Here is a 27,226-nt window from a genome sequence, read left to right as displayed (position 1 = left end):
CGTATAGCATTTCTGATAATACACTGTTGCTGAGTTTACCAAACCCATCAATATGGTCAATCTTATGAAGGAGCAGACTGACTTTTGAGAAAATATTTTAGATCTAGTTTAAGTTCCTAACGATTGCTGCAGTAGTAGTTTGCAACTTAAAGTTGAACTTATCATTTGAACTTTGTTTCATTTGTTCTTTACCCTGCTCCTTGATCTCAAGTAGAACACTTTAGTGCCAATAAAGGAAATAACACCATTATTATAACACTAGTGTAACCCAGGCCTACAGCCTTCATTATCGCAGTTGAAATGCAAAAGCATAAACGGTGCAAAGGTTAAAACGGTGCAAAAGTATGAACTCGCTTAGTCAAAACCGGCCGCATTATAGTAAATTTAATTCGGAGTATCCAATAGTAATACTTAATACCTTACGAGACATATTTATGAACGACATATAATAATTCCGGTGACCTAAATGATTTGGGAACGAAAATATGGGAATTGTTTCCGAAAACCACCAAATTTCGTACCCCAAATTAAATCATTGTATTTGGGGATTTTTTTAATCTCCTTATTCTACAAAAATGAAGCCTAATATTTGAGAAAATTAAATACAGAAATCTTCTCTGGCCAGCTGTTTCATCTTGTAAATTTCTCCGGAGCCTTTGAAAGTAACTTCTAATCCTCCAGACGGTATAGAAGACCGACGGTGTCTGTTATCTTCCACTACTCTCGAAATTTCGCCGCCGTGGCCAATAAAGTAGTGACTGAGGCCAGAGCTTGCTTACTTTTGATGGAACGTGTCGAAAGTCATTTTTAAAGCAATTCTGATAGAATAATAGTGTTCATTTGTTTGATGAATCATATTTATAACTTACTATATTGATAGTAAATCGATAAATTCATAATTAAGGAAAATACGTGAAAAATAATTTAGGGAAAATAATGACGGTGACCTACATTTTTTTAGTCCGAAAATATGGTGCTTTTTTTCGAAAAACCACCGACCTTCGAGCCATTTAGATATGTCTCGTAAGGTACATTCTTTTATATTTACTAAATAGAATTTGTTTGGCTGGAAATGTGAAGCCGGGTAGGGGCAATTGTTTGGAGACTGGTATTTCCTGTCATTTACGAATTGTTGAGAAACCTTTCATTTATTATAAAGTAATCAACTGAAGAAATTAATATTACTTATCCGTGTAATCTATCATTAAAGTGATGGAGAATACTGTTCAGTAATAATGGATTTCTTCAGTTAGTTGGTAGGTAAGTAGACTGTGATATGTGTATAATTACTGGTAATTATAAACTCCCTCAACTATAAATTTGACACATTGTTACTAGCTGGTATACTAGCTAGCCGCTACTCCGCTAGCGTTCCTGCCCACTTCATCAATTATCAGGTGGTTAAAGCTGTCACGACTTCTAAACTGAATAAGTTGACAAGTGTAGAAGCTGCTCTGTAGATGATTTGTAGATGTCCTGAAACTATTAAGAAAACTCTGAAGGAACTATGAACTAGTCTGATATTGTGATCATGTGTGGCATTGTTGCAATATATGTTATCCACTAATGTGTACTACTGAACTAAGGAGGCGCCATCAGTAGAATCAACTGTAACCATGGTAACAACTGTAATCAACTGTAAACGATCCCACCTGAAACATAATGTTTTCTTCTTGAAGAAGAGAACGGTGCCGGCCACGCTGCCGGCCACGCTCACAAGACCTTGATTAGTCCGTTTACCGGATTCCGAACATATTTACTAAATAGTGAGGTTTCCTGTACCGGACCTACTCTTCCTCGCAACTTGCCTGTAATTCTTTAGCTGGTTCATTTAGCGAGAAGTTGGCGGGGTTCTCCTGGAAAAGGGGCAAATATTTGGAACAATTACCGTGACTCATTATCATAACCTCAACAGACTTTTAACAGTACCCATCACAACTTGACAGCAGAGAATTATTTTGTTGACGCTGAGAAATCCTCTATTTGACGTGGTAAACATGAACTTAAAAAGCTTCCACTGCATTACTTGGGATGCCTACTCTGCTTCATTTGTTGGCTCATTTCCCTTCTCGCAGCAGTTCAGCTTGTTTCACTTTTGTCGTTGTCTTAAAGATTATTGTATGTATCAGCTTGGTTTTGAACCTCATTATTTGTTTTGTCCACCGATTGTTTTAGTGTATCATATTTTGTAAGTTTCATATTTCACTTGTAGTTGAACCCACCCATTCTACCCTAGTTGGTGACCGCTGAGATGAACAAGTTGATACTTTCCTCCACCCTCCTGGTGCTGATTCTGGTGCTGGCATGCTGCCAAGCTGAGGAACTGGACATCGATTTAGACAATATCATGAATGACGCTGATGATGAGGCGGGGTGTCGTGCGTTTGGTCCTCACTTATTCCTCATGTTCGCTGCGGGCGCCCTCGCTGCACTTTTATAGGGTCTTTCTGTTCCCTTGACAACAATGACTTGCTGAAGACTTGCCCTCAAGGACTTGTTGAAAACTCAAAGACTGTATAATGACAACATAACGTGTATTTGTTGATAACAATATTTATCATTACTAAATAATATAATATTTATTATTGGTTACATTTCTTATTTCTCTTTTTACGAAGTTTTTACTGGAGCGTTTTACTGAAGTGAAGACGAATTTTCTTTTTCCCCAACATCAATTATTGTGAATATAATATAAAATATTTACCTTCTATACTAAATTTAAAAGATTACTATTTTACCTCTCGCCATTATCCAATACAAACAATGTATAAAATTCAGATGGACATTAAAAATCGAAACATTTTACGAAGAATGGGTTATTTTTGAAACTGGGACCGATTTAAAAGTTTATAGGCTAGGAAAGTCAGAACCGGATTTAAGACTTCTTTGTTCAATATTTCTTATAAAAATCCTATTTTCAGCTACCAAGAAGAATACATTGCCGCAGTCCAGTCAATAAAAAATAAATTGGTATTCTCATCAAAGAGAGGCCTGACATACATTGCTGAAATCCTGGAGTCGGGAAAGATAAACCACAAAATGGTTCGCACACTTTCTCTTTAATATTAATGTGTTTGAAAGCGAATGAAGCGTTTCGTTATTTCCCAAGTATTGATAGTTCTTTCATTCAAATTTCTGATTGTTTCTGAATAGACTCAGTGAAGAAAGATTCTAATGGAAATAAATAGCTGAATAACATATCAACATTTCTTCATCGTACTCATATTCTTAAATTATTTGTTATATATACTGTGTTGAAAGTATTAAAAAGTTTTAATAAGTTTTTTAAAAGTTTTAATACTTTCAACACTACTATATAACAAATAATTTGAGAATACGAGTATGACGTAGAAATTTCGATACGTTATTACGTTATTCAGCTATTAATATTTATTTCCATTAGAATCTGTCTTCACTGAGTCTATTCAGAAACGATCAGAAATTTGAATGAAAGAACTATCAAATCATGAGACTCAATAACACTACACGAATCCACCAGATTTCCCAAGTATTCTTATCATTTAGAGGCTCAGATCTGATTTGCCACTATGTTTACAGGACCACCTGGTGTGTTTCCTGCCGGGGAGTTTAGCACTGGGAACCCTACACGGAGCTCCCTCCTGGCACCTGGAGCTAGCTGAGCAGGTCATCAGGACCTGTGTGGAGATGTACCATACTAAAACAGGCCTAGCTCCGGAGATCATCAAGTTCGACTCTAGCTCTAGACTCTTTATCAGCGTGAGTAGAGAGAGACACTACAGATATTATTATAGTTTTAAACTAATTTCAATACTAAAAATATATTACATTTATTGAGGACGTTACAGAAGGAATTGATTTAATGTAGTTTGAGAAGTCCTCACTCTCCTCAAGTCCAACAATGGCGTTTCTCTTGTCGCTAATATGTATACTATAAATATTATAGAGTGGTTTACAGGTAAATATTTAGGAGTATCAGCATGGTAGGTGAATATTTACATGTTACTATCACCTCCAGTTTCTGACTTTTTTATTCATTAAGTATAAAAATGCCTCAGAGAAATGACGAATTTTCCTTGTTGCGACCCGAGACAGTAGAATCCCTGTTTATATTATGGCGAGTGACTAAGAAGCCCAAATACCAGGCGTGGGCATGGGACATCTTCAGTTCTATAGAGAGATCTGCTAAACGCTCCGAGAAGGGATACAGGTACTATAATACCTGAAACTATAATACCTTAAACGCACTTATTCTTTGTTACAAATATTTATAAGATCTAATTTTCGTTTACAATTTACGAATTCTAGCTATCGGGATCGTTTTACTTTAATAATTGTTATTTTTGTCTTGAAATAGTCCCCTTCAGTTCGATGGAGAAGATTAACACAGATAAATCACGAAGAAAAGGAGAAATGGAGTCGTTCTTCCTGGCGGAGACTCTCAAATACCTGTATCTGATAAACGGAGCTGATGACGTCATACCACTCAGCAGATATGTGTTTAACACTGAGGCACATCCCTTTCCCATCAGGCCCTCTGACTTCGGGGACAAATCAGAACAATAGAAATAAAACACGGGGTTTTACTTTATTTTGGTTACAATAGTTACAATTAGTTGGTCTAATGGATAAATAATAAATTATTCATCCCTTCAGACTTCAGAACTAGTTAGGACTTAGAATGAACAATTACAGACTAATTTATTTATTATCGATTTATTCTAGTTTGTAGTTTGACTTTTTGATGTTATAATTTGAGGACGGATTTACTTTTAAATATTTTTTCAAATGCGTAAAAAATGTAACTTAACACCGAACACGCCATCTTTAATTTATTTTTCTAGGACGATCAGTTTGACCAATCTGGTAACTAGAATCTTTTTAATCGGGGAGTTCTTTATCTTAATAAAGATCGGGGTATTCTTTTTACACTACAATATGCGTTATAACAATCTGGTAACTAGAATCTTTTTAATCGGGGAGTTCTTTATCTTAATAAAGATCGGGGTATTCTTTTTACACTACAATATGCGTTATAACTACCCCCCCCCCCCCCCCCCCCCCCATTATCATATAATTGGGGGTTAACATCTTTTTGTGGTAGGTTTGTAATATTCAGGAGAGAGGTTAATTACCAATTTATAACTTTACCTGCTGGGAAAGGCGAGGAGTGAACAAATCAACATTAACTCAATGGTTTATTAAATGTTTTTTAGTCATTGCTATTTCTTTTTAAAGAATTCTGAATTCACTTTAAGATATAACTAAAACTTGTCTTAGAAGTTGCTATTCGAAGGGTTTTGACAAAGCTGTGATCATTTTAGCTATTATATTCAAATAGGAATATTATTTATGAAATTGTAAGGTCTAGTTAGATTTTTGTTATATTTTTCGTTAAAACTTTAGTTTCAATTCATCTCTCTCTTCAGTCCTCAAATTGGTATTCAGTCCTCATTAATTATGCCTTATATTTTATATTTTTAAGAAAGTAACGAAACTAAGTATAGGTTTGACTGCTTACGTATTGGTTCATTTCATTTAAATATACAGTTAAATAATCAATATTTTAGAGTTGAATATTGTTAGTCTGAATTCAGCTTCACATCTTGTATGGGCGTCATCAGGTAAGTTCTCGCCAAAAAGTTACTAAAAAGTGTCTAACGGTCCAAAATGATCTTACTCGCCCAAAATGTATTCCTATTTATCGATAACATTACAAAATGTATTCCTATTTAACAAGTATATTTCCTGCCACAATAAAAAGTTCTTAGAAACTGTAACTCAAAAGTTACCCTTTACACAACCGTATCTTCTTTTTGTCCAATTAGCTAGAGTCCATAACCCGGCAAAAAGCTAGAGTCCATAACCCGCTAATTAGCTAGAGTCCATAACCCGCTAATTAGCTAGAGTCCATAACTCTTTTTTGCGGCATGAAACCGGTCCTTTCTCCGGGCACCAGGTAGCTGAAGCTCGTGTCTTCTGAACCTTGACAAACTCTGATCTTGTAGTTCTGACACTCTCAGCTCTTCTCCTCCAATTATCAGTTCTTCCAATACCTTGTAGAGGTTACTGTTAGAATTTAAACTGAAGGTTATGTTGTGTCATCGCCTATCGGATAGTTACAGTTCTGTTACCCATGAACGGACATCATGTGGACGCTGGAGGCCTTAATTGACGATGTCAGTTCTTCGCAGCTTGGCGAGGCCCAGTAGTGCATCTCGCCGATCTAACTAAGTACCCCTGGCCCTAGTACTAGTAGCGTTCTTATTTATGTCCGTTCAGATATTAGGTCGGTCCGTTTTGGTCCCTATTAAATAATTTAATTATCCACTAAACGATGAAGTGCTCACCTGGCTACTTCCTCCTCCTGTCTGGTTTGCATCTAGAGTCAGCACCATTAATACAACGCTCAACACCACTATAAGCACCTTCGTCATTCTACATTTTCATCAATTAAATACATAGTATTGTTCCTCAGGGTTATGGTATGTACCCTGATTACCAAAGACGGCCACGTTTCTGACATATTACAACAATACGAGATGTATTAGAATAATATAAGTTCTTAAAGAGTTTTCAAGTTAATGAAATTGTTTCTGAAATGTTTCTCTACTCTAAAAATTGACTCAGCTAAACTTACTGGGCGGCGCTCAGCCTGTCATTCTGCCAAATCTCCATTCGGATTAAGATTATGAACATAAATATAATAGCCTGGGGTCCCCAGGTAAAGCTAAACAAAAGGTCTGTAGCTATTTTAAGGGTCGTCCACATACTATAAGTAATCAGCCGAGGGGGAGGGGGTTTCTAAATGATTACGCTAGTGTAATTTTGACACGATAGCTATGTGTAAAACTGATTACGGAGGAAGAGGGGGTTACAAATTGTCCAAAAAGCGATTACGTAATATGTGAACGACCCTTACGAAATAATGGTAGATAGAATGTAGAAATAGTAGCCTGACATTAGGTTGGAACTTTTATAATTGGAATTTCGCAATATTTTTAGCTCAATTCAATCGCAGTTTTGATTCTATGTAAGGTATTAATAGGATATTAACTATGTCTGTTTAACTATTTAACTATTTAGTTAAAGCAAATGAGCATCTCGTCAACTGTCCAGATTTTATGATCGTGGCGGTGAAAAGAGGGAACGCAAGAGAGGAGTTTTGGAATAATTATTAAAACTGAGGTTTTGATAAACATTTTTTAAATGCTTACGTACAATTTTGCGAATTTTATTGAACTACTTGATGTTGAAAACCCAAATTTTTAGAACTAATTCAAGTAGTTGAAACAAGTTACCAATTACCATGGCATCAAGTTCCTCGCTGCACTGAAACAAGTTACCATGGCAACAAGTTCCTAGCTGTACAGGAACAAGTTACCATGGCAATATGAGCTGCTGCACTGAAACAAGTCACCGTGGCAACAGGAGCTGCTGCACTGAAACAAGTTACCATGGCAACAGGAGCTGCTGCACTGAAACAAGTTCCTCGCTGTACAGGAACAAGTTACCATGGTGGCATGGCAACATGAGCTGCTGCACTGAAACAAGTTACCATGACAACAAGTTCCTCGCTGTACAGGAACAAGTTACCATGGCAACATGAGCTGCTGCACTGAAACAAGTTACCATGGCAACATGAGCTGCTGCACTGAAACAAGTTACCATGGCAACAGGAGCTGCTGCACTGAAACAAGTTACCATAGCAACAAGTTAGACGCTGCACTGAAACAAGTTACCATGGCAACATGAGCTGCTGCACTGAATCAAGTTACCATGGCAACAAGAGACGCTGCACTGAAACAAGTTATCATGGCAACAGGAGACGCTGCACGGAAACAAGTTACCATGGCAACGTGAGCTGCTGCACTGAAACAAGTTACCATGGCAACAGGAGACGCTGTACTGGCAAAAAAGCGTTCTTTTATAGGGCACATTTTAGTGCTTGCGAAATCAATTAGAAAACGACCGCTATTAACATCTCCGGCGGAACGTTCTGCATTTCGGGATTATGTGTCAAATTTCTTAAGTCCTGGCGAACGCTTCGACCTTCTAGTTCTTTAAAGCTCAAAATGGCATTATTTTCAGCATTTCCATTAGAGGTGGCATTTACTCGTACCAAATTTGCATGACAGTAGGTCGACATCAGGAATACTAATACAAATAGCCAACATGACGTAGTTAGGTAGTGTACCTCCAACAAGTACGTAAGCCGTAATATTAGGTAATTTATTTTGCAAAGCTAAAAGTTGGATAGTACGAGCAGGGACTTATATTTATATATTTTTAGTACCTCGTAGGACTAGTTAATTAGTTTAATAAAAAGTTTGTATTTGTAAAAAAATTTGAATGGTTGGACTGAAATAAAACTGGATATATCCTCGAACTCATTTCAAGGGATCCACTGCCAGCAAACCTTTATTATATCGATCATTAGGACTAACATCAATGAACACACGCAATAGTGCATAGTGAATGGTTCAACAATCAACACAATATCGGGATAATTTAAATACCATGAGTTTCGAAAAATTAAAATCTTACAACCTTAAATGATTTTCGTCAGCTTAACAGATTAAAGAAGAAAGATACTACCGTCTACCGTAGCCAAAAAATAATAATAATAATAACTAAAAATTTATATTTCGCTTTATAGCCAAAAAGAACTCAAAATCCAAAGATTCAGTTCAAGCCATCTAAAGCGAATCATGAACATGTACATAAGAACTTAGAATTTTATGAAGTATGGTTTGTATGAGAAAGATATTATATGAAACTTATAAGAACACTTTTTCAAAGAGATGAGTCTCTTTTTAAACAAGACAATATCGGTCAAAGTTCTCAATTGATAAGGAAGCTTATTCCATACGGAGGGTCCTCAGTAACTAAAACCTCTCTCAGTTTTACTATAATTTGAGACAGGAGGAACATTTAGGAGGAAATAGTCTTGTTCAGTTCGTAGCACACGTACAGCTAGGTTGACTCTTGATGTCGATGCATTTGGTGATATATAGTCTGGACTCTGGAGCTATGTTGTTGACGCATTTAAACATTGTTAGAGCAATTTTATACTCTATTCGCTGTCTAATTGGAAGAAAATAGGCCTTTTTCAGGAATGGAGTGACACTGCCACTTTTTTAATAACTTTTCTACCAAAAAAGAATCGTACACAGGAATTTTGTACTTTCTGGAGTTTCTTTATGAGAAAATCAGGTAAACCATAGAGAAGTCCATTGCAATAGTCTAGTTTTGAAAAGATCAAACAGTGAATGAGCTGTCTTTTTAGGTCATAATTAAGCTTTGAGTCTTGATCTTCAAATGTAAGGAATTGATCAAAGAGGACACCTAAACTTTTTACTGTGTGGGATGCATCCACAGGGTTGCAGCTGCATTGTCAAGTTGTATTGAATTGACTGGACATGAAGAGTAACTGTTCTTGGTCTGTAGAGCTTCTGTTTTGTTTTGGTTTAATTTGAGTTTATTTTGGGTCATCCAGCTCTTAATTTCTTGAAAACAATGTGTTATTCTCTTTTCGATTGTTGACAGATCTCGAAATAGTGGTTTAAACTCAATGTAAAGTTGGGTGTCATCTGCGTACATGTGGATTTTAAATCCATGTCTCTTTGCAATATGATTAAGCTCCTTTGTGTACAGTATAAACAGAATTGGACCTAGAATTGAACCTTGCGGGACTTTAATTCTAAGGAAGTATCCTTTGAATTCTGCAGAGTGGTTCTGCAGAGTGCTATAATGATGTTTCATATCAGTAAAAACGGTAACGAGTTATGCTAATTAGAACTCTCAAAATTGATTGCATTTATTATATTTATAGTTATCATAGGTGTCTATGTACATTGTGCAACGCATTTAAATCTAAGTTCTTATACGACGGAGTTTCATGAAGGTGCAGCAGTCTGCAGGACGCAGGTTGTTGACAAATATCGCAATACCTTTATACTTAAAGTTCTTTGTGTTTTAACGTCGATTCCTTGTCTCAGCGGTTGAGGACGATAAGGTATTTCCACTCGAAACGCTTGGAGTAAGAACTTTGAACAGACCTTACAATATGTATATTTGACCGTAGAATCGATTAATATGCCATTTCTAAATAACTCGTTATTTACTCTCAAACTCAAAGTCATTACTCATTACGGGGCACCTTTTACCCAATAATCAACTCAACTATAATTAGGAAAACCGGTAGAATTAAATGATCCGTATGACAAGTAGTTAACACTAAACAGATTATACAAAATAAAATTATACACGAGGAAAATTATACGGTTGGTCGTCCTGGCGACGGTTAATTGGGACTATCCCGATTAGAATACCTAGTAACCAGATATTGAGTGTTACCTAGTAACCAGATAGTGAGTGTTACCCAGTTACCTAGTAACCAGATAGTGAGTTTTACCTAGTAACCAGACAGTGAGTTTTACCTAGTAACCAGATAGTGAGTTTTACCTAGTAACCAGATAGTGAGTGTTACCTAGTAACCAGATGGTGAGTGTTACCTAGTAACCAGATAGTGAGTTTTACCTAGTAACCAGATAGTGAGTGTTACCTAGTAACCAGATATTGAGTGTTACCTAGTAACCAGATAGTGAGTGTTACCTAGTAACCAGATATTGAGTGTTACCTAGTAACCAGATAGTGAGTGTTACCTAATAACCAGATGTTGAGCTTTACCTAGTAACCAGATGTTGAGTTTTACCTAGTAACCAGATAGTGAGTTTTACCTAGTAACCAGATAGTGAGTTTTACCTAGTAACCAGATAGTGAGTGTTACCTAGTAACCAAATATTGAGTGTTACCTAGTAACCAGATAGTGAGTGTTACCTAGTAACCAGATGGTGAGTGTTACCTAGTAACCAGATAGTGAGTTTTACCTAGTAACCAGATAGAGAGTTTTACCTAGTAACCAGATAGTGAGTTTTACCTAGTAACCAGATAGTGAGTGTTACCTAGTAACCATATAGTGAGACGTGAGTGCCAACTAGTAACCAGATAGTGAGTGTTAACTAGTAACCAGATAGTGAGTGTATAGACCTAGTAACCAGATAGTGAGTGTTACCTAGTAACCAGATAGAGAGTGTTACCTAGTAACCAAATAGTGAGTGTTACCTAGTAACCAGATAGTGAGTGTTAACTAGTAACCAGATAGTGAGTGTATAGACCTAGTAACCAGATAATGAGTGTTACCTAGTAACGAGATAGTGAGTGTGCTAACAACTGACTGGAGGATCAAAATTAATTAATAAATGTAAGATTACCAATGTTTCCAGCGGTTTGAACTATCACAATGGGGTAATGCGAGGGACCGCCCTCATAGAAACTACTAGGTTTACTTTCACTATAATCTTACTCACCATCTACTGCCCCTTTTTAAGACTGAAGGCTTATCAAGCTTTTCTACATTCATTTCTCCTCGACTACATCATTTATTTTCTTTGTTTCTCTTAATATCCAAACATAAATTATCATCAATAATCGCTCACGGATACTGTTTCGAATAATATTTTGACAAGTAAAACCATTCCATATTAATTTTCATAATTTTAGCAGTTTTTCGGTATTTACATGTATTTACAAACAATTTATATCAATATTGACGGAAAAGACAAGACTTTTGGCTACCTGACATCAAATGAGTATTAGATTCGGAAAACAAGCCATAATGAAAGTAGAGGCGTAACAGTTGGTTGAAGACGTTATCTGACCAAGAGAACAAATGAAAAACATCAAAACTCACACTTAACAAAAAAAACGTTCACTGTAACTGGCCCAATATCCAGTAAAATATGGTTCACTATTTAGGCTCATAGATTATAGATAATAATTCCAGCATTCTGAGATGATACAAAATCCCTCCCCCACAGGCAAGGTACACTCTGTGGGGTCCCCCCCCCCCCCCCCCCCCAACACACTTTGTGACAACATTTCATATTTCTGATGGGAACGAAATAAATTAAAGATTAATGAGCTGAGATGTGGTGAGTTAAGGTCTGTCGACTGAGAAAGTAAGTCCTGTTTTTATCTAAGCGCTGATAAGAGGATGGATCGTTTTGCTCTTCCATTTAGCGACAGTTATAATTGTGGGTTCTTCCTCCTCCTCCTCATTACTCTGGGGCAGCTCGTGAGTAACGTACTCTCCTCTCTGTTCACATCCCACGTGTTGGAACACGTATTTTCCTTCCCCGTGAGGCTGATCGTTCGCGAATCCTCCCACGTATTTGTGATTGTTGTGTATCCATTCACCACCGCCCTCTCTCTTACCGTCCTTCCACGTTCCGATGTATTGTGACGCAGTGGCTTGGTACGTGTACTTGCCCTGACAAGGTTTCCATTGAAATAGCTTTAAAGGAGAACTTGATAGGTTTAATGTCAATATTGTTATAATTATTATGTTTCATATCTAAATTCTAACATTATCGTCATCGTTGGCGTACAATACCGTCAACCAACAACCAGTTCCATGGGTGAAAGATTCTTGATGAGATATAAAACGCTAAATGCAGTTAAATGTACCTGTCCATGTCTGACGTGATTGTTCCATTCTCCCTCATATGTATCACCGTTGACGTAAGTGTACTTTCCGTGACCGTTTCTCAGGTCATCTTGCCAGTTTCCCTCGTACTTAGAACCATCGGGGTAAATAAACTCACCGAGGCCTTGTTTCTTGTTTTTCGCGTAATCTCCTGGTAAAAATAAAAAAATGATAAGATAAAGAGATAACTCTGACATCGTTTATACACAAAGCCGAAGAAGAACGTCGATTTAGCAATTTCGCGTCGGTCACAAGTTCACAGTGGAAAATATCTGGATTTTATTCTTGCATAAAAGCGATAATGCAATTATCGCGTGTTTATCGCCCAATATGCGATTATCGCGTGTTTATCGCCTAACATGCGATTATTGCGCACGATTATCGCCTAACATTGGCGATTATCGCTAAATGCACGATAATCGCCATTAAATAGTGATAATCGCTAAAATCTGCGATGATAATGCAATAGTGAAATGATGAGTTAATTTTGACATACTGTGAGTCATATACTGCATCAACATTCAACACTGCACTGAATCAAAATTATGGTTGAACAGCAATAAAAAATATTATATTTGATATATATATTAAACCTTGTGCCTGACGCCGCGCGCAGCGGATCCTGCATTTTCATTTTGAGTTTGACCCTGGCCTCACAATTACATTTTACAATCAAACTATAACCTTCAAAGGCGAAAGTAAACACAAGCATCAACATTTCATATTTCCAATTTCATTCCTCTTCCCCCTGTTTAACGGACGCAAACGCTATTTACGAATGACCCCTGGGCCCCTACGACAAACCCGAAACCATAAACATAAACTTCTATTCAATTTGTAATTCGAAAATTATCTCATAATTCCGTTATGGAAATAAATCTTATACATGAATAAGAATCTGAATCAATACATATTGTTCATTCTGTCTGCCGATGGCAATTATATCAATATTATATTCAAATAGTACACGGAGTTCATTACTGCATTTCAAGTTTGACACGCGCGGTGAGCCGCGCACTTTTGTTGGATTTGAACTATACGAAAATCAAATTATGAATCGAGCGCTACTAGGGCGCTCACTTAGCGCTTAGTTACCAGCCAACTTTACTTGTTATGATTTGTACCTCTTAGTGTGACCTGGATCAGAATATTTTCTTCGACTTCAGTTTTCAAAAGTGAGAGTGCTTGGATCGAATATAGATATATCTCTGTAAGAGTGTATAAGATGTTACAACTTACACACGTGCGGTAATCGGTATCATGTCACCAAGTGACTTGTCTATTGTCGTTACCAATGGCCACACTATTCACCTAATACCGTAATCTGCTTGACAGCTCGATCGAATTAAATGATTGCATTTGTTGTTATAAAGAACGAAATTAAGCACGTTCATATCGATTATCACATTAGTGAGAACATGAGTGGAAGCAGGACAGAAATGTTCGCAGGGTTAACTGTAACACGACAGTTAAGACCACTTGGTTCCGATGGCTTCCGCAGGAGATGTTGGTTGTAAGTTATTATACATCGAACTTGTTTGTTTCCTCTTACCTACATTTTTGCTGACTCGACCTGCAATCTGCACGAGTTGTAAGTGAAATTATATAAATCTTCTAATTGTAGGTATATTAAAGTATATTAAAATGTAGGATTTTTTCCGATTTTGACCCGGGGATATACTTTAATATACTTTAATATGGTTGGCCCCCCCCCCCCCCCAAATTTTACTCTTCAGGCACATGAGAGCCAGGTTCCCTACTCTCGAAGCGGTTCCCGAAATAAAACGAGCTGTGGCACGTTTCTGCCATATCGAGGGTAAATAAGTTTTTATCACTTGCCATTGCCTCACTTCTTATTAGGAACTAGAGAAGTTCTCGCAAAACATCATGGCTTAAAAAATGACAACTCTGATCGATATATCTTTTGTAAAAATCGTTCTTTAATCATTAAGGAGATGAATACATTTCAGAAAGTGGCGTACACTCTGATTGGGTGAGGGAGGTCCAGCTACGATATAAGAAATATGCTGTTGACAAGAAATGCAAGAGGAAGGGGGCAGCAGTGAAGCAGAGAGCAGCATCGGATCATCCCCCAGTTACTGCTGCTGGTACCCAGACAGATCCACTGCACGCATTGCACTGCAAGGTAAGCTGCACCTGTATCACATATGAACAATCAAATTTCATCTGTCATGATATGAGATCCACTGAATCCCTGTTGAAACAAAGCTGTTAAAATAGTGATATTCAGGATTGTGTGACCAATGCCATGCGGCATGTCCTGGACGAAAAGGCGGCGGAAATTGCGGAGATGAGGACCAATCTCCTCCTCCACCAAGCACCCTCTCCGACCCCAGCACCCGTCAGGTAGCATAGCAGAATAAATATGACCCGGTGTCCAATGTTTTTGAAATGGTTGAAAATCGTCATTTAGTATGCAGTTTAATTCCATTGTAATGTTATTGCCAGGGTTATGTAATATGTTTGTACCCAGGCTAACAATATTTAGTCAAATTTAAAACTGATATATAACACATCTAAATATTGCAGCAGTATCCTGATCAGAACCCCTGACCCCATCCGCTCTCGCTCGCGAACTCCCTCCGTCAGTTCAAATGGGCCAGGGTAAATTTTTAAGCCATAAAAGTAAATGAGTTAATGTATGTGGTGTTTTGGTAAGTCAACTAGTTATTTTATTGATAAGAAAGGACTCTTATGAAGATTGGCGATGCGTTATATCATTTGTGATGAAATCTTAACACCATATTTATTTCAGACCGTCCCGTTCCAGTCACGGTACACCAGTCTGTGCTGTGCAACCACGATCACGGATTAATTCAGCAGCATCCAGGTATTAGGCAGTGAACCCCCCTCCTGGCTCTCCCTCCCTGGCCCTCCCTCCCTGGCTCTCCCTCCCTGGCTCTCCCTCCCTGGCCCTCCCTCCCTGGCTCTCCCTCCCTGGCCCTCCCTCCCTGGCCCTCCCTCCCTGTCCCTGCCTCACTCATTCTAATTTCAGTATCAGTGCGGACAACTGGGGGCCCGAATCTGTCATAGAAGCCAGAGTCCGCATGGCTGCTGAGAGGAAAAAAAAAGGCCTCTCAAAAGAAGCTCACTGCGACTGAGATTTTCCGACAGCGTTGGGGAGGTTCAGTTTAACTATAAAACTTGTAAATACACTGAATTTATTATTAATTTTTGAAAAATTATGTGATGTTTGTTCCGTGATACTAACTTTTTTTTGTGACACTAATTCATTAACTCTATTTGTGATACTAATTTATTAACTAATTTTATGATACCAATTTTGTGACACTAATTTTGATAGACTGTGGGATACTGAAGGGAAAAGAAGCAGTTCTAACGAGCTCTTCTCAAACACAAGGATATATCTTGTGAACTTGGCTGGTATATATGAAACATTTGACACGGAGTTGTAGAGTGAGCTATGTGCCTCGCCAGGGCTAAAGTAGTGAATGACCTTGCTGTACGGCAAGTTAAACAAGGATCTGAAACTACTAGGTTCCGTACAGGCTCAACTCTACACCCGTGCCAATATGTTCATATGAAAGCCTCTTGATTTATACTAATAATTCTTTAATTCTTTTTGCTCGCTTTCTTTTCACCCTTCCCCCTCTCTCGATATTTCATCAATTATCACATCCCAACATTTGAAATGTTTTCAAGTAAAGTTTAGCCTCAAGAACTTAACCTTCACGGACATTATAGTAACAAAATGCTTTGCCCGTGTGTTCTCTGTCAACAAGAGAATGAATTGTCCGACCGTACGGTAAAGGAACATCTGCTCTCATTCGGTCACATGAAGAAAACACTGTTGGCTGATTTTATCAAACATACCGATCCGGGAGACAAACTTTTTCACCACGTGCTGAGGTAATTTACTAATAAGACACAGGCTGTCTGCATCTTTGACTATAAAACATCATCAGTCGTAACTTGAGTAGGATCAGAGTGGGTTGAGTGTAGCACTTTAAAAGGATATTTAAGAGCTGAACTTGTGAATATTAAACATCTGAAGGTGATCATCCGTGTAATCCTGCAGGTCGTTACTAGATAAGTGCTTTGAAGAGGGAGCAACCTTTGAGGTGAAGGGTTCACAGGGAAAACCCCTCCTCATCACCACTATCATTAAGCCGCACAAGGAAATAAAAACTCCTGCTGACAGTGTTAAAAGGAAGCACACTCATGTCTTCAAGGATATAGTAGAGAGCCAGGTATCCTGAATAACGTTATCGGTAATAAGTTAAACTGTATATCACTTCCGCAGTTTGCCATCATAGCCATACTGAAACTGAACGAATCCCTACAGGCAATTTAGTTCAATCAACATGAATATTTGCAGGCTGAGTCAAGCTGTTCAAAATCTAATGACTCTGATATCGAATCAGTGACCAAACGGATCCGAACTGCGGAGTTAACATCACTCTCTAAAGAGCAGCGGGAGTATGTACAGGCGTTGGCTGGCGTTGACTGTAAGAAACGAATTGATGCTCTTCATGTTGCTATGTTCAAAGCTGAATGTAAGTTGTTAAGAACGATACAAATTGTCATTATCATTACAACTTAGCGGGTGGAAAAGTTAATTCTTAGTGTGCAATAGATTTCATCGCAATAAATTAAATGCTGACTCAATTTTTAGCTAACACGGGGACAGCCAATGTACGAAACAACCTGCGGCCACTGCTAAAAAAATATGATATAAAAATGGAATCAGAGAAGGAAATCAAGTCAATGGAAGAATTATACACCGTGAGTGCTCAGTTGAACTCAAAACCAATTATATATCATTTTGGTGTCATGGCGTACTAGCATATAGCATAGCACAACCCAGATTTTGAAATATAGAATATATTGTACATCAAAAATTAACATCATTCATGTTTTAAGGTGAACTATATGAGTGCAATGGTTTCTCTTTCCCATAAAGCTGCAGCACATGATAAAAATGAAACTAAAAGTGGTGAGCTGTTAGCAAGACGTACCCCAGTAGCCTACTGTGATGGACAGGAACTGCTAACCAAAACACTTATAACCTTGAAGAATACCGGTATTTCAAATTTCTAGAGATTATAGAGCTGTTTACAAAAAATTAATTTGATTTAAATAGGTCAAGGTGGGCAGTTCTTTTAGCGGTTTTTATCACATAGTTCATTAACAGCCAGCTGAATTCTATATATTCCAGGCCAGTTAGATGTGGGAACTGACAAAACTATACATGTTAAGCTGTTTGTAGACGCAGACACGAGCTCCACTAAAGTGGCAGTCAATGTGCTAAACCAGCCTTCGTGTAACAGCTCGTATGCCCACCCAATGCTGGTGTACACCGAAGCTCCGGACCATCGCAGGAACATGGAGGTCATATTTAAGGTATTTCTTCATGAAATCTAGACTTCAACTTGAGCTTATGTTCGTAATGACGAAGACCGAGTTGTGAAAAAGTGCGAGCTAGCAACACGGAAATACCTGTTGAAAGTGAAATCCAAGCTGTGTGACTGAAATGGGTCAATCATGATGGATTTAGTGTTTGGGACAATCTGCTATATGCCTAAAATTGAAAGATTGTTAATTTGGTGATGCTTCACCCTCTGTTCATATTTTCTACTTGATCAATAATGATATTCGCCACATATTATGTAAAACGCCGCTTATGTTTTGCCATTAAAATTTTTTCGTTATAGTAGTGACTGCGACTGAAACCGCGCATCACGCAAGTTTTTGTCGCCGCGCGAGGGTGATTCAATTTTGTCCACTTCGCCATAATTCTCAGAGGATGTAATTTGACGAGTGCGGGACAATTTTGAGCGCAAGGAATCACTTGAATCGAAGATAACGATTGAGCTGACAATTTCTCCGGTAAAAATTAGACCTTAGATAACTGAATTGGGATGACATCGGAAATAACTCTGATGCGAGCAGGAATACACTATGTCATACTCATAGCAGTAATACTTAGACGTGAATATTAATATCCGATGGATCAAATTAGTGTATATGTTATCATTATTATATATATAAAGTGTGCCTCACTGGGGCACCCTTAAGTAACAGTTCCAGCTCGATAGGCCTCGTAACCGGGATGGATAGAGACAAACGAAATACATCATCTCGTCACAAGCAATCAGATCTAAGTTAAACGATAAGGCCAGGACATACTATGAGCATTGAATTAACTGTCAAAATGGTAACCTGAGCCCTAGAGGTGATCACATGCTATAAGCCTAACGGAAAAGTATTCTAAAAATATAAATCTAATCGTTAAGTTAAACACATTTGAAAGCGGCTGTCAGATAATATAAACGGTTCGGGATGATGGCTGTCGAGGTTCGGGCATGACGCGCCCGGCCGCACAATAAGCGGTGACTAGGGAAGTCACAACAAAAAGTCCCCTCTCAGTCTAATCTGAGCTCTCGATATTTTGGAAGAATTCTGGATTCTAGCTAGAAATAGGTAAATTAGTCAACGAACATGAGATGAATCATATATTAACTTAAAGATGAAAACCCGCTAATCAACGTTGACCAAAATTAAATTATGTGGGCTTACAATTGAATCATATAGAGTAACTATTTGATCATTTGACGTAGCCATTTTGTCAACGCAGCATTTTGTCAATTTGTCAACTCTAAATATTCGACTGCTGTTAATCTTTTAACTTTAATTATAAACTTATGTTACCACTGAAAATCTGAAATGGCTCCAGTAGATCTGTAGATGTGGCAGCTAGGTTCTCGTTATATACTGCGATAATCGCAAATTGAGGCGACAATCGCACGATAATCGCATAATGAGGCGATTATCGCACAAGGGGGGGCGATAATCGCAAAATGAGGCGATAACCGCGCGATAATCGCAAAATGAGGCGATAATCGCACAAGGAGTCGATTATCGCGCGATAATCGCGAGGGAGTGCGATTATCGCTGCAAAAATAAAATCTGCGAAATGGCCAACATTTTCCACTGTGAGTTAGTTTTAGCGCGCAAAGCCGCGCAGATTGCGCGTCAACTTTCCATACACATTTTGAAGAATTTCATCAGTTTTCATAGCAACCAACAGTGTTACAAGATTTGTCGACGGGCATGGCAACGCCAAACGGATTCAAAGCTCACTAATCACTAACACTGTCTTTTCTTTCATAAACATTAATAAAGTAGCTAGAAAACATTTTCCTCGCTGAGTTAAGGTTTCTTAGATGTCAAGTTTAGACTATATTTTGTCTTGGACCAATAGTTCAAATGTCGATATTTATGAAACTTAGTGCGAGTGGCGACCGCCGACCGCAAGCTTTAAAAACAGTGTTCGGCCGTCGGAGTCATAGAAAAAGTGGTAAAAAGTTTAATATTATTCGTAACCAATCATGACATTACCATCGATTGCCTTCATTACCCGGTATGCCTAAACGAAATTTCGGGACTTTTTCGAAGTTTATTAACGATCTTAACTCTGAATTAATTGAAGTCTTCAGATATACAACCAATCAGACTTACCGATATAACGAGCACCATTTTTAAATCGATATGTTCCCTTGCCGTGCCTCATGCCATGCTGGTATTCTCCCTCATATGTGTCTCCATTTGGTAGTACGGCCTTTCCTCGTCCGTGTCTGCCGAACGATTTTAGGTGAAAACATAATCACACTGTCCTTAATGAGAAGTATGATGACAACAAAAATGTAGAAATCGTTAAAGCAAAGGGCTAAGATTTGGTCTAGAAATCCTGAGATGGTCTTGAAAATGAGAAAAACCGTCAAATTGGTTCCCCCCCCCCCCCCCCCCTCTCTCTCTCTCTCTACCACAACGTGACATAGTGGACAAATTCTCACTCCACAGTCCACAGGATTATCGGCTAAATTTTAAAAACGAAACATTTCACCAACAATTGTGGAAAAACCATACAATGTTTCATTCCACATACTAAATTACAAGGGCTTCAATAGGGCTTCAATACTCATTTAGTGGTCACCCTGACGGCTGACCACAGCCCTTATGTGGCAAGTTTGCTCCCCGATCTATTATTCTATTATTATAAACTCACCTCTCATCGGCCTCATTTCTATCTCCCTCGTATGTTCCTAAGTTGGTTCCCTCTTCGGGAAATTCTTCGCTTCCATCGTCAGACATTTTGGCTACTACAAACACAATAAATCAAGTCAAGCAGAAGTTGTTATAAATAACAATAACAATTTAATAACTGCTACTAGTAACTGTACTGTAATCTGTAAAACAGTAGAAATAATCAAATAGACTAAACAACTAAACAGTGCTTAAAGTTATGTTTCGTTTACTAGTAGAGATGTTACCTATGTAAAGCTATGTTATACAAGTTACTATATCTGTTGCACAGTTGCATGCAAGGCAAAGTCGTCGAGTGAAAACAGTTAATCTGTATTCTGCAACTACTAGTTAATAAACATGATCGACATGCATGCAGTCCGAGATGATGTGTTCTAATATAAAACTAACTGACAAGCAATAAGTGATGTGAACATCCTGTGTAAATTCGGTTTACAAAGATAAACAGATAAACATTTGTATCTAATAATGAAAGAAAATTATAGATTACGATTATCAGAGTGGATAGTTTAGAGTTAGTTTTCAGCAGGTATGCCATGGCTCCACTGCAGGGGTGCACCCCCCCCCCCCCCCCCCTCCCCGGTTGAAAACCAAAATTGGGGAAATCATTTCAAAAGGAAGTTTGTGTGGGATATATTTTAATTTCTAGTTGATTGATTTTAAAAATTGATTTGAATCTGGAATTATTCGACTCTAAATCATTGACTTCTAAAGATATTAATCCAGTGTGAACGTAGCACTGCCAATTGAACACATACATTTCGATGAATAGGGTGAAAACTCCAAAAAAGCAGACTATCTGATGAGAGAACCAGTTTTTTGACCCTTCTGAGCCATGAAAAGAAGCTCACAAAGGCAATGGACATTAACACTATCATCGACATGTTTACTTAGACAAAGCGCTGAGTTGTTCTGAAGTGAATCATGGGAATTAATTTCTGTATGATTGTGCTAATTGTTTTAATTTTATCTGCTATTGTATTGTATTTTATTGCCCTCTGCAAGTCAATTTGGACACTTTCAGACAAGGTTTTGAGGGGTAAATTTCAAAAAACTTTTCGGGGGGCTGCCCCCATAGTTGGCAAATCCGGGACTCCTCTCACATTAGACACCACAAAAGTTTCAGTAAGTATGGATTAGACAATAATGGCTTTTAGTATTATGATTTAATATATTTCTGGCGTGCTAGAACCAATACAACAGATGGATCTAGACTCGACATACCCGCTCATGAACTACAGTCAGCATTTGAGCGCACTATCTTTGAACACACTTTCTTTTTGAAACTAAGCGTTTTGCGATGGTAACACATTATTTTTTAAATGAAATCACCTAATTAGTTCAATTTAACCTTCCTGTTTCTGAAAGGGAAACTAGGGGATGCACGGGGTAGATAAATGTCAGTTAGTGACAGTTAATGTCAGTTAATGTCATATATAGATGTCATTAACTGACATAGATTTCAATGTCAGTTTTGGCTCTTTCTCAAATAACTGACATTTACTGACGTTGGACATTTACTGAGGTGGTACTAAGGGCACAGGGGGAGCCAACATGAAACATTACACCACTGGGCTCAGGACTAAGCTGCACCAAGGTCATAAAGCAGGTAGCAGCCAATATATTGCAGTCGGAAAAAAGAGGGGAGCAATATGCTCATGTGATGGGCTTTATAAGAACAAGACTTCGCTTTGCTCTATACTACTTTGGAGTGTTCTCACAGTCATTTGAGGTGTCAGGGGAAACCTGTTATTGAAGCTCATGTTGGGTTCATCCCATTCAACCTTAATCTTGGTATTACACTTACATCGATATTTACTTAGGAACACGACAGTGAAAATTTAAATAATTTTGATAATAATGGATCGTTTCTGTTACCTGAGCTTTGCTGTGTACTCTGCTTCTGCAATTGCAATGCATGTTTGTTTGTTTGTTTGGGGACTGGTTTGTAAGCCAGCCAATGTTTACGAATATAATATTAATAACTTTATTACATAATCATAAATATATATCATAAATAGATCAAATCTGAAACACAAATTTGCACGCAGTTAATAAATTTATTAAAAAAAAAAAAAAAAATGAAAATGAAAAAAAAAAGGTTTATTGATAAAACAAAATATGGAGCACTCTGTGCTTCCAACAGCCTTTCAGACTCGCGCTAAGTTTGTTAGGGACTGATTTAGGATATCGTAGATATTGCTATGCCATGTCATTAGTTTGGATATGTAGTGTTTGTGATTGTTGAAATCAATTAATTACGGTTTGTGCTGATAGGAAAATAGTGATAGTGGGGAATGTGGCAGTGTAAATATGGACCTGGAATTTAGGATGTGTGGCTTATCCATTAATATTAGTTGCCGCTAGTCTGTGATCAGTTTGTTCTGGTTTTTTTGTGTGCAAATGTATATTCATAGTTTATTTTTTTAATATCATATAATATATAGTACTTAATAATAACCATATGACTAATAACTGATTTACTAATTAACTAATTAACTAATTCACTAAACTGATATAATGACCGTTGTGTCCAGTAACTTTCAGACACGTTGTGACCTTCTTAGACCTGGAATATTATGTAATAAGAAACTGGGCCACGTGTCATCGTCATTTTCACTCTGCAGGTTCAAGAGCATGCGTTTTGTAGCCGATTTAAAAAGGTTTATGGAAAAAAGTGTGGGTAGGGTGCTTACATTTGCATTTACAGCATGGTCTTTAAATATTTATTTTTTACTTTTGAAATTTATTTCTGGCTAAACCAATTGGATGGAATTGGTCTAAGGATCGTGTTTGCCGTTTACAAAGAGATGAAGAAAAATTCAACGTTTTGGCCTAACAGCCCAGTTCCACAGCCCAGTTTTGCGACCAGATTTGACACAAAACTCCGCGAAAAGAGTTTTGAAAGGCAAAACTCCGCGAAGGCAGTTTTGTTTACAATGTACGTTCCCATGCGGTTGGTATTTGCACGCAGATTTGCGAGCGCACGTGGGCGCATTATAATGAAATTAGCGCCCAGGTTAAAACTGCTTTCACGGAGTTTTGGGTCATATCAAAAATATTTCTCCGTGCGGAGAAATATTTTTGAATTTCATTTCCGGTCGCAAAAATGTGAGAAAAAATTTGAGCAAATCTGGTTGCAAAACTGAGCCGTGGAACTGCAGGGTAATACAATACCTTAAGGCTAATAAATTTGGTTACAACAATTTTGGTTACCATAATTTAAGTGACAAATTTCACAAATATTTTAGTCTACAGCAATTTTAGTCACATTTTTCGACTTTTCGAGACCGTTTTCCATTCCATTTATTTGATTTTTCCATAAGCAGTGGTTTTAAAGACTAAATTCTAGAAGGGGTCGTTTCACTTAATTACTTCAATGAGTTAAACTCCATGCAGATATTGCCTTATGGGAAAATAAAAGGAAGAAAGATAATGTGAAGCATAAAAGCAGCGAATTACACGTGTAATTGTCAAAGCAGTTCAGCAGTAGGAACGGTGATGTCATTATATCATATATTAATTATAAACAAAGTAAGCTCAATAATATTCATGTCATATATGCTCTACTGAAATTTTGGTCTGATTTTAAATTAATCTCCGAAAAATTAGCAATAAATTTTGTTTACAACAATTTTAGTCAAATTTTATGGTAGACTAAAATTGTCGTTCTTAAGGTACTAGGTAGGTCGGGTAGGTCGGGTAGGTCGGGTAGGTCATTGAATATTTCAGATAAATTTATTGAGTTATTTATTGAGTATCACTAATAATGTGAGCGACACCACAATTTGGCATAAATCATAATGTATGGTTTTACAGGGCACCTATTAAGAATTGGCAGTTAGAGCTTCCACCTTCTGCCCAGAAGGTCCAGGGTTCGAATCCCAGAGTCACCCAGCTAAGAATCCATTGCATAAGACCTATGCGAGTAATGTCTCCTTGGTCGACTAAGACAAATGATCAGAAAACATGATTGAGGGTTAAATGAAGATCAATGATCTTTTCAAGCTCAGTATGTCTACTGTTACTGGGCGGCGCTCAGCGTGTCATTCCGCCTAATCTCTATTTGTTTATTTCTACCTAATCTCTATACTATATGTTTACGAACATTATAGCCTCGGGTCCCCAGGTAAATCTACTGTACATTGTAGTGTACTTGTCAAATTTACCTTTTGTAAAGTATGTTTAATAATAATAATAATTCTATACAGTTACATAATTGAAACAATTATGGCCCCTTATTGTGGGCAGAGTATGTGTCTTTGTTGAAGTGTCCTGACTCCTGATATAAACTTTCCTGAGTGACTGCATTAAAATAATTTAAGGAGAGTTCTCTTTAAACTTTAAGACAATAGGAATAAATACTAGGACCTAATAAAATCAAAACAAAATGCAGCCACCTAATTTGTTGTTAAGCTTTCTCTTCTCCTACGGTTGACTAGAGGAACCATCTTTTTTTTTACTACACTTATAAATATCACTGGCTTTACCTTTTCGAACTCGCTTATGATTTTCAATATTTCGTTCGAGGAGCAATCTTCTAGCCTAATATTTTTTGTTTCTAAGAAGAATTACGTGAGTCATTAAAGGGTTGCGTGTGGGCAGTTACTTCTGGTCTACCCTGTAGGAGAACGAGGAATAAAAAGTGGTGGTATAGTTAAAATATCAGATTTAGATATTAATTTAGAGCCAACAAATTAAATTGGGACCCCAGGCTATTATTAAAATAAAGATTCGGCGGAATTACAGGCTGAGCGCCGCCCAGTAAAATTGGACCACGTACCACGTAATACGATTTAGCCAATCAGATCGAACAAGAATCCGCACAGTTAAAACTGCGCACTTTTAAAAGGCCCAAAATAAGACGTTTTGCGATAATTCAAAATTTGTCTTGATTCCCCCCTGGGGGTGGAAACGTTATTTTTACAAGGCCAACATTTTGTTGAAAACCAGACGTTTCTATCTCTTTTATTTTCGAAGTTATGCCCCTACCAGTAAGGTTTCTTGGGTATAATTCAAAATTCCCTGGGTCATGACTTTAATTACAGATCAAAAATGATTAAAATTTATCTAGCTGGTTAGTTTATTGCTTTTGATATGAAAAATGGTACTCGTCTAAATTTCCTCTCAGTAGCGCGCGCCGCTTTCTTCTCGAAATATTGACCCGAGGCAAGTGCTACGAAGTTGTGCGCGCTGGGTCAGTCCATAACTTGTAATAGACAAAGATAAAAATAAAGTTGTATCACGTCGTGACTTGTAGGTTTATAACAAGGACGCGCGCGCCGAGTTGAAACAAATATATTACGAGTATCACCCGTGGATGATGATTAATCACTCTACACTCGACTGTCACGTGACTTTTTCAACCCGTTCTCTAGCTGGTTCTGAACGACTTTTCGAAACCCTAACCCTCTAATCTGATCCCAACCCTAACCCTAACCTAATCCTTAACAAAAACATATACTGAAACCCTAACCCTAACGCGAAATTAGACTAAATTCCTTATACGGTCATATCACGTGATCGAGACAGTTTTTCGCCAATATCTCGTCAGGGGAGCATTTTAACCTTATGTCATGGGGGGTGATTCGGAATCAGCGTCCGAAAATACATCGATTGAAGTTGGTTACAACCGTCGGGGGCCCTTTTAGAACAATCTCGAAGATCGACTGTAGAGTGATTTAGCACGCTCGATCACCCGTTAAGTCGAGACCCCCTGTTTTTCTCTAACCAGAGTCCTCTCGCTTGCAGTAGCGTGCGACCGCCGAACGGTTCACCTAACCGAGAGCCCTACTTATACTTATGCAAAGGCTTTTCTCGTCGTTACAGTACCACAAAACTTAGAATCAGCGCACATGATCTCCATATTGAAAGAGGCAGATACTCCAACACACCCCGTGAGCAAAGACTATGTGGTTGGTGCCAATCAAGTATGGGCGTTGAGACCATCGAAGACGAGTCGCATGTTCTTTACATATGTGACTTGTATTCAAAACAGAGGTCGAAATTAGTCAAAAATCTTTCTCAAATGCCAATCATTGAAATAAGCAATGAAATCACCGACTCCAGCAATATCAATGAAACAAATCTCAAAGATCATCTCATGGAAATTTTGTCTCCTTACTCAACTGTAATTCCTCAAAATCACCAAAGCCTCCATATTCACTGCCACCGCTCACTTGATATTCAACCAAACACCCCACAGTATACTCAATTTCAAGAAAGGCTCTCCTATGCTGTCAACTGTGTGTGCACTTTTTTCCTTCGCTGCTCCGAAGAGCGAAATAGCTTCACCGAAGATACGCGTCAGCGTAATTCAAATGCACGAAACTTAAACAATTTTACTATCAATTTGGTGAGAACCTCGCGAATTAGTCATAATTAAGACTCAAGGATAACCCTGGCCTCTGACTTCAAGCAAAGATGATTGTTTTCATTAACTTCTGTAAACAATTATGACGGTCCATGATAATGGATCTATAATTTAATTTTAATCCTGTGTAATCCTGTGTAAATCCTGTGTAATCCTGTGTAATCCTAACCATTGACCATCAACCATGTTGCATGTGCTTTTCACCTAACCATGTGCTTTCGCGCCACTGCGGGCGC

General features: G+C 37.9%; 4 protein-coding genes across 6 annotated transcripts in view; 3 read left to right on the top strand and 1 right to left on the bottom strand.

Moving 5' to 3' along the window:
* LOC134817712 (endoplasmic reticulum mannosyl-oligosaccharide 1,2-alpha-mannosidase-like) overlaps window positions 1-7,200 on the top strand; it is a 37,457-nt gene extending 30,257 nt beyond the window's left edge. Inside the window, exons 11-14 of the mRNA XM_063826951.1 lie at window positions 2,922-3,042; window positions 3,559-3,738; window positions 4,038-4,189; window positions 4,347-7,200. Of these exons, the coding sequence (XP_063683021.1) occupies window positions 2,922-3,042; window positions 3,559-3,738; window positions 4,038-4,189; window positions 4,347-4,545 (652 nt within the window). The 3' untranslated portion in view covers window positions 4,546-7,200. The remainder of the gene's footprint in view (window positions 1-2,921; window positions 3,043-3,558; window positions 3,739-4,037; window positions 4,190-4,346) is intronic.
* The window catches only part of LOC134817710 (exportin-1-like), a 91,412-nt gene continuing 67,492 nt past the window's right edge, over window positions 3,307-27,226 (top strand). The window contains exon 1 of the mRNA XM_063826949.1: window positions 3,307-3,333. The gene's annotated coding sequence lies outside the window, so the exon portion shown is untranslated. The remainder of the gene's footprint in view (window positions 3,334-27,226) is intronic.
* Window positions 11,526-27,226, bottom strand: part of LOC134817721 (radial spoke head 1 homolog) — a 41,755-nt gene continuing 26,054 nt past the window's right edge. The window contains exons 2-5 of the mRNA XM_063826965.1: window positions 20,580-20,675; window positions 20,033-20,148; window positions 12,511-12,680; window positions 11,526-12,313 (exon numbers count right to left, since the gene is read on the bottom strand). Of these exons, the coding sequence (XP_063683035.1) occupies window positions 12,020-12,313; window positions 12,511-12,680; window positions 20,033-20,148; window positions 20,580-20,665 (666 nt within the window). The 5' untranslated portion in view covers window positions 20,666-20,675 and the 3' untranslated portion in view covers window positions 11,526-12,019. The remainder of the gene's footprint in view (window positions 12,314-12,510; window positions 12,681-20,032; window positions 20,149-20,579; window positions 20,676-27,226) is intronic.
* Window positions 13,415-17,896, top strand: LOC134817720 (uncharacterized). 3 transcript variants are annotated; one of them, XM_063826963.1, is made up of 12 exons: window positions 13,415-13,704; window positions 13,941-14,042; window positions 14,266-14,345; window positions 14,500-14,675; window positions 14,781-14,896; window positions 15,080-15,154; window positions 15,306-15,380; window positions 15,546-15,696; window positions 16,590-17,067; window positions 17,187-17,296; window positions 17,435-17,594; window positions 17,730-17,896. In XM_063826963.1, the coding sequence occupies exons 2-8, from the start codon at window positions 13,948-13,950 to the stop codon at window positions 15,649-15,651; spliced, it is 723 nt and encodes a 240-aa protein (XP_063683033.1). In that variant the 5' UTR covers window positions 13,415-13,704; window positions 13,941-13,947; the 3' UTR covers window positions 15,652-15,696; window positions 16,590-17,067; window positions 17,187-17,296; window positions 17,435-17,594; window positions 17,730-17,896. The 3 variants fall into 3 exon arrangements, with proteins under 3 accessions (XP_063683033.1, XP_063683034.1, XP_063683032.1); XM_063826964.1 differs by having other exon boundaries at window positions 15,083-15,154; window positions 15,546-17,067; XM_063826962.1 differs by having other exon boundaries at window positions 15,546-17,067.

The sequence above is a fragment of the Bolinopsis microptera genome, chromosome 7, assembly GCF_026151205.1.
Source record: "Bolinopsis microptera isolate Bmic1 chromosome 7, MBARI_Bmic_1.0, whole genome shotgun sequence".
NCBI lineage: Eukaryota > Metazoa > Ctenophora > Tentaculata > Lobata > Bolinopsidae > Bolinopsis > Bolinopsis microptera.
The sequence above is the reverse complement of the archived record's forward strand: the minus strand, read 5'-3'. Positions and strand labels throughout refer to the sequence as shown.

What these genes read in the sequence shown, in the direction of transcription:
- LOC134817720 (XM_063826963.1), top strand. Translation starts at nt 13,948, where the DNA reads ATGAGTGGAAGCAGGACAGAAATGTTCGCAGGGTTAACTGTAACACGA. An exon ending in CCGACCCCAGCACCCGTCAG is followed by an intron (nt 14,897 to 15,079) that starts GTAGCATAGCAG and finishes TAAATATTGCAG; the next exon opens with CAGTATCCTGATCAGAACCC. An exon ending in GTCAGTTCAAATGGGCCAGG is followed by an intron (nt 15,155 to 15,305) that starts GTAAATTTTTAA and finishes TATTTATTTCAG; the next exon opens with ACCGTCCCGTTCCAGTCACG.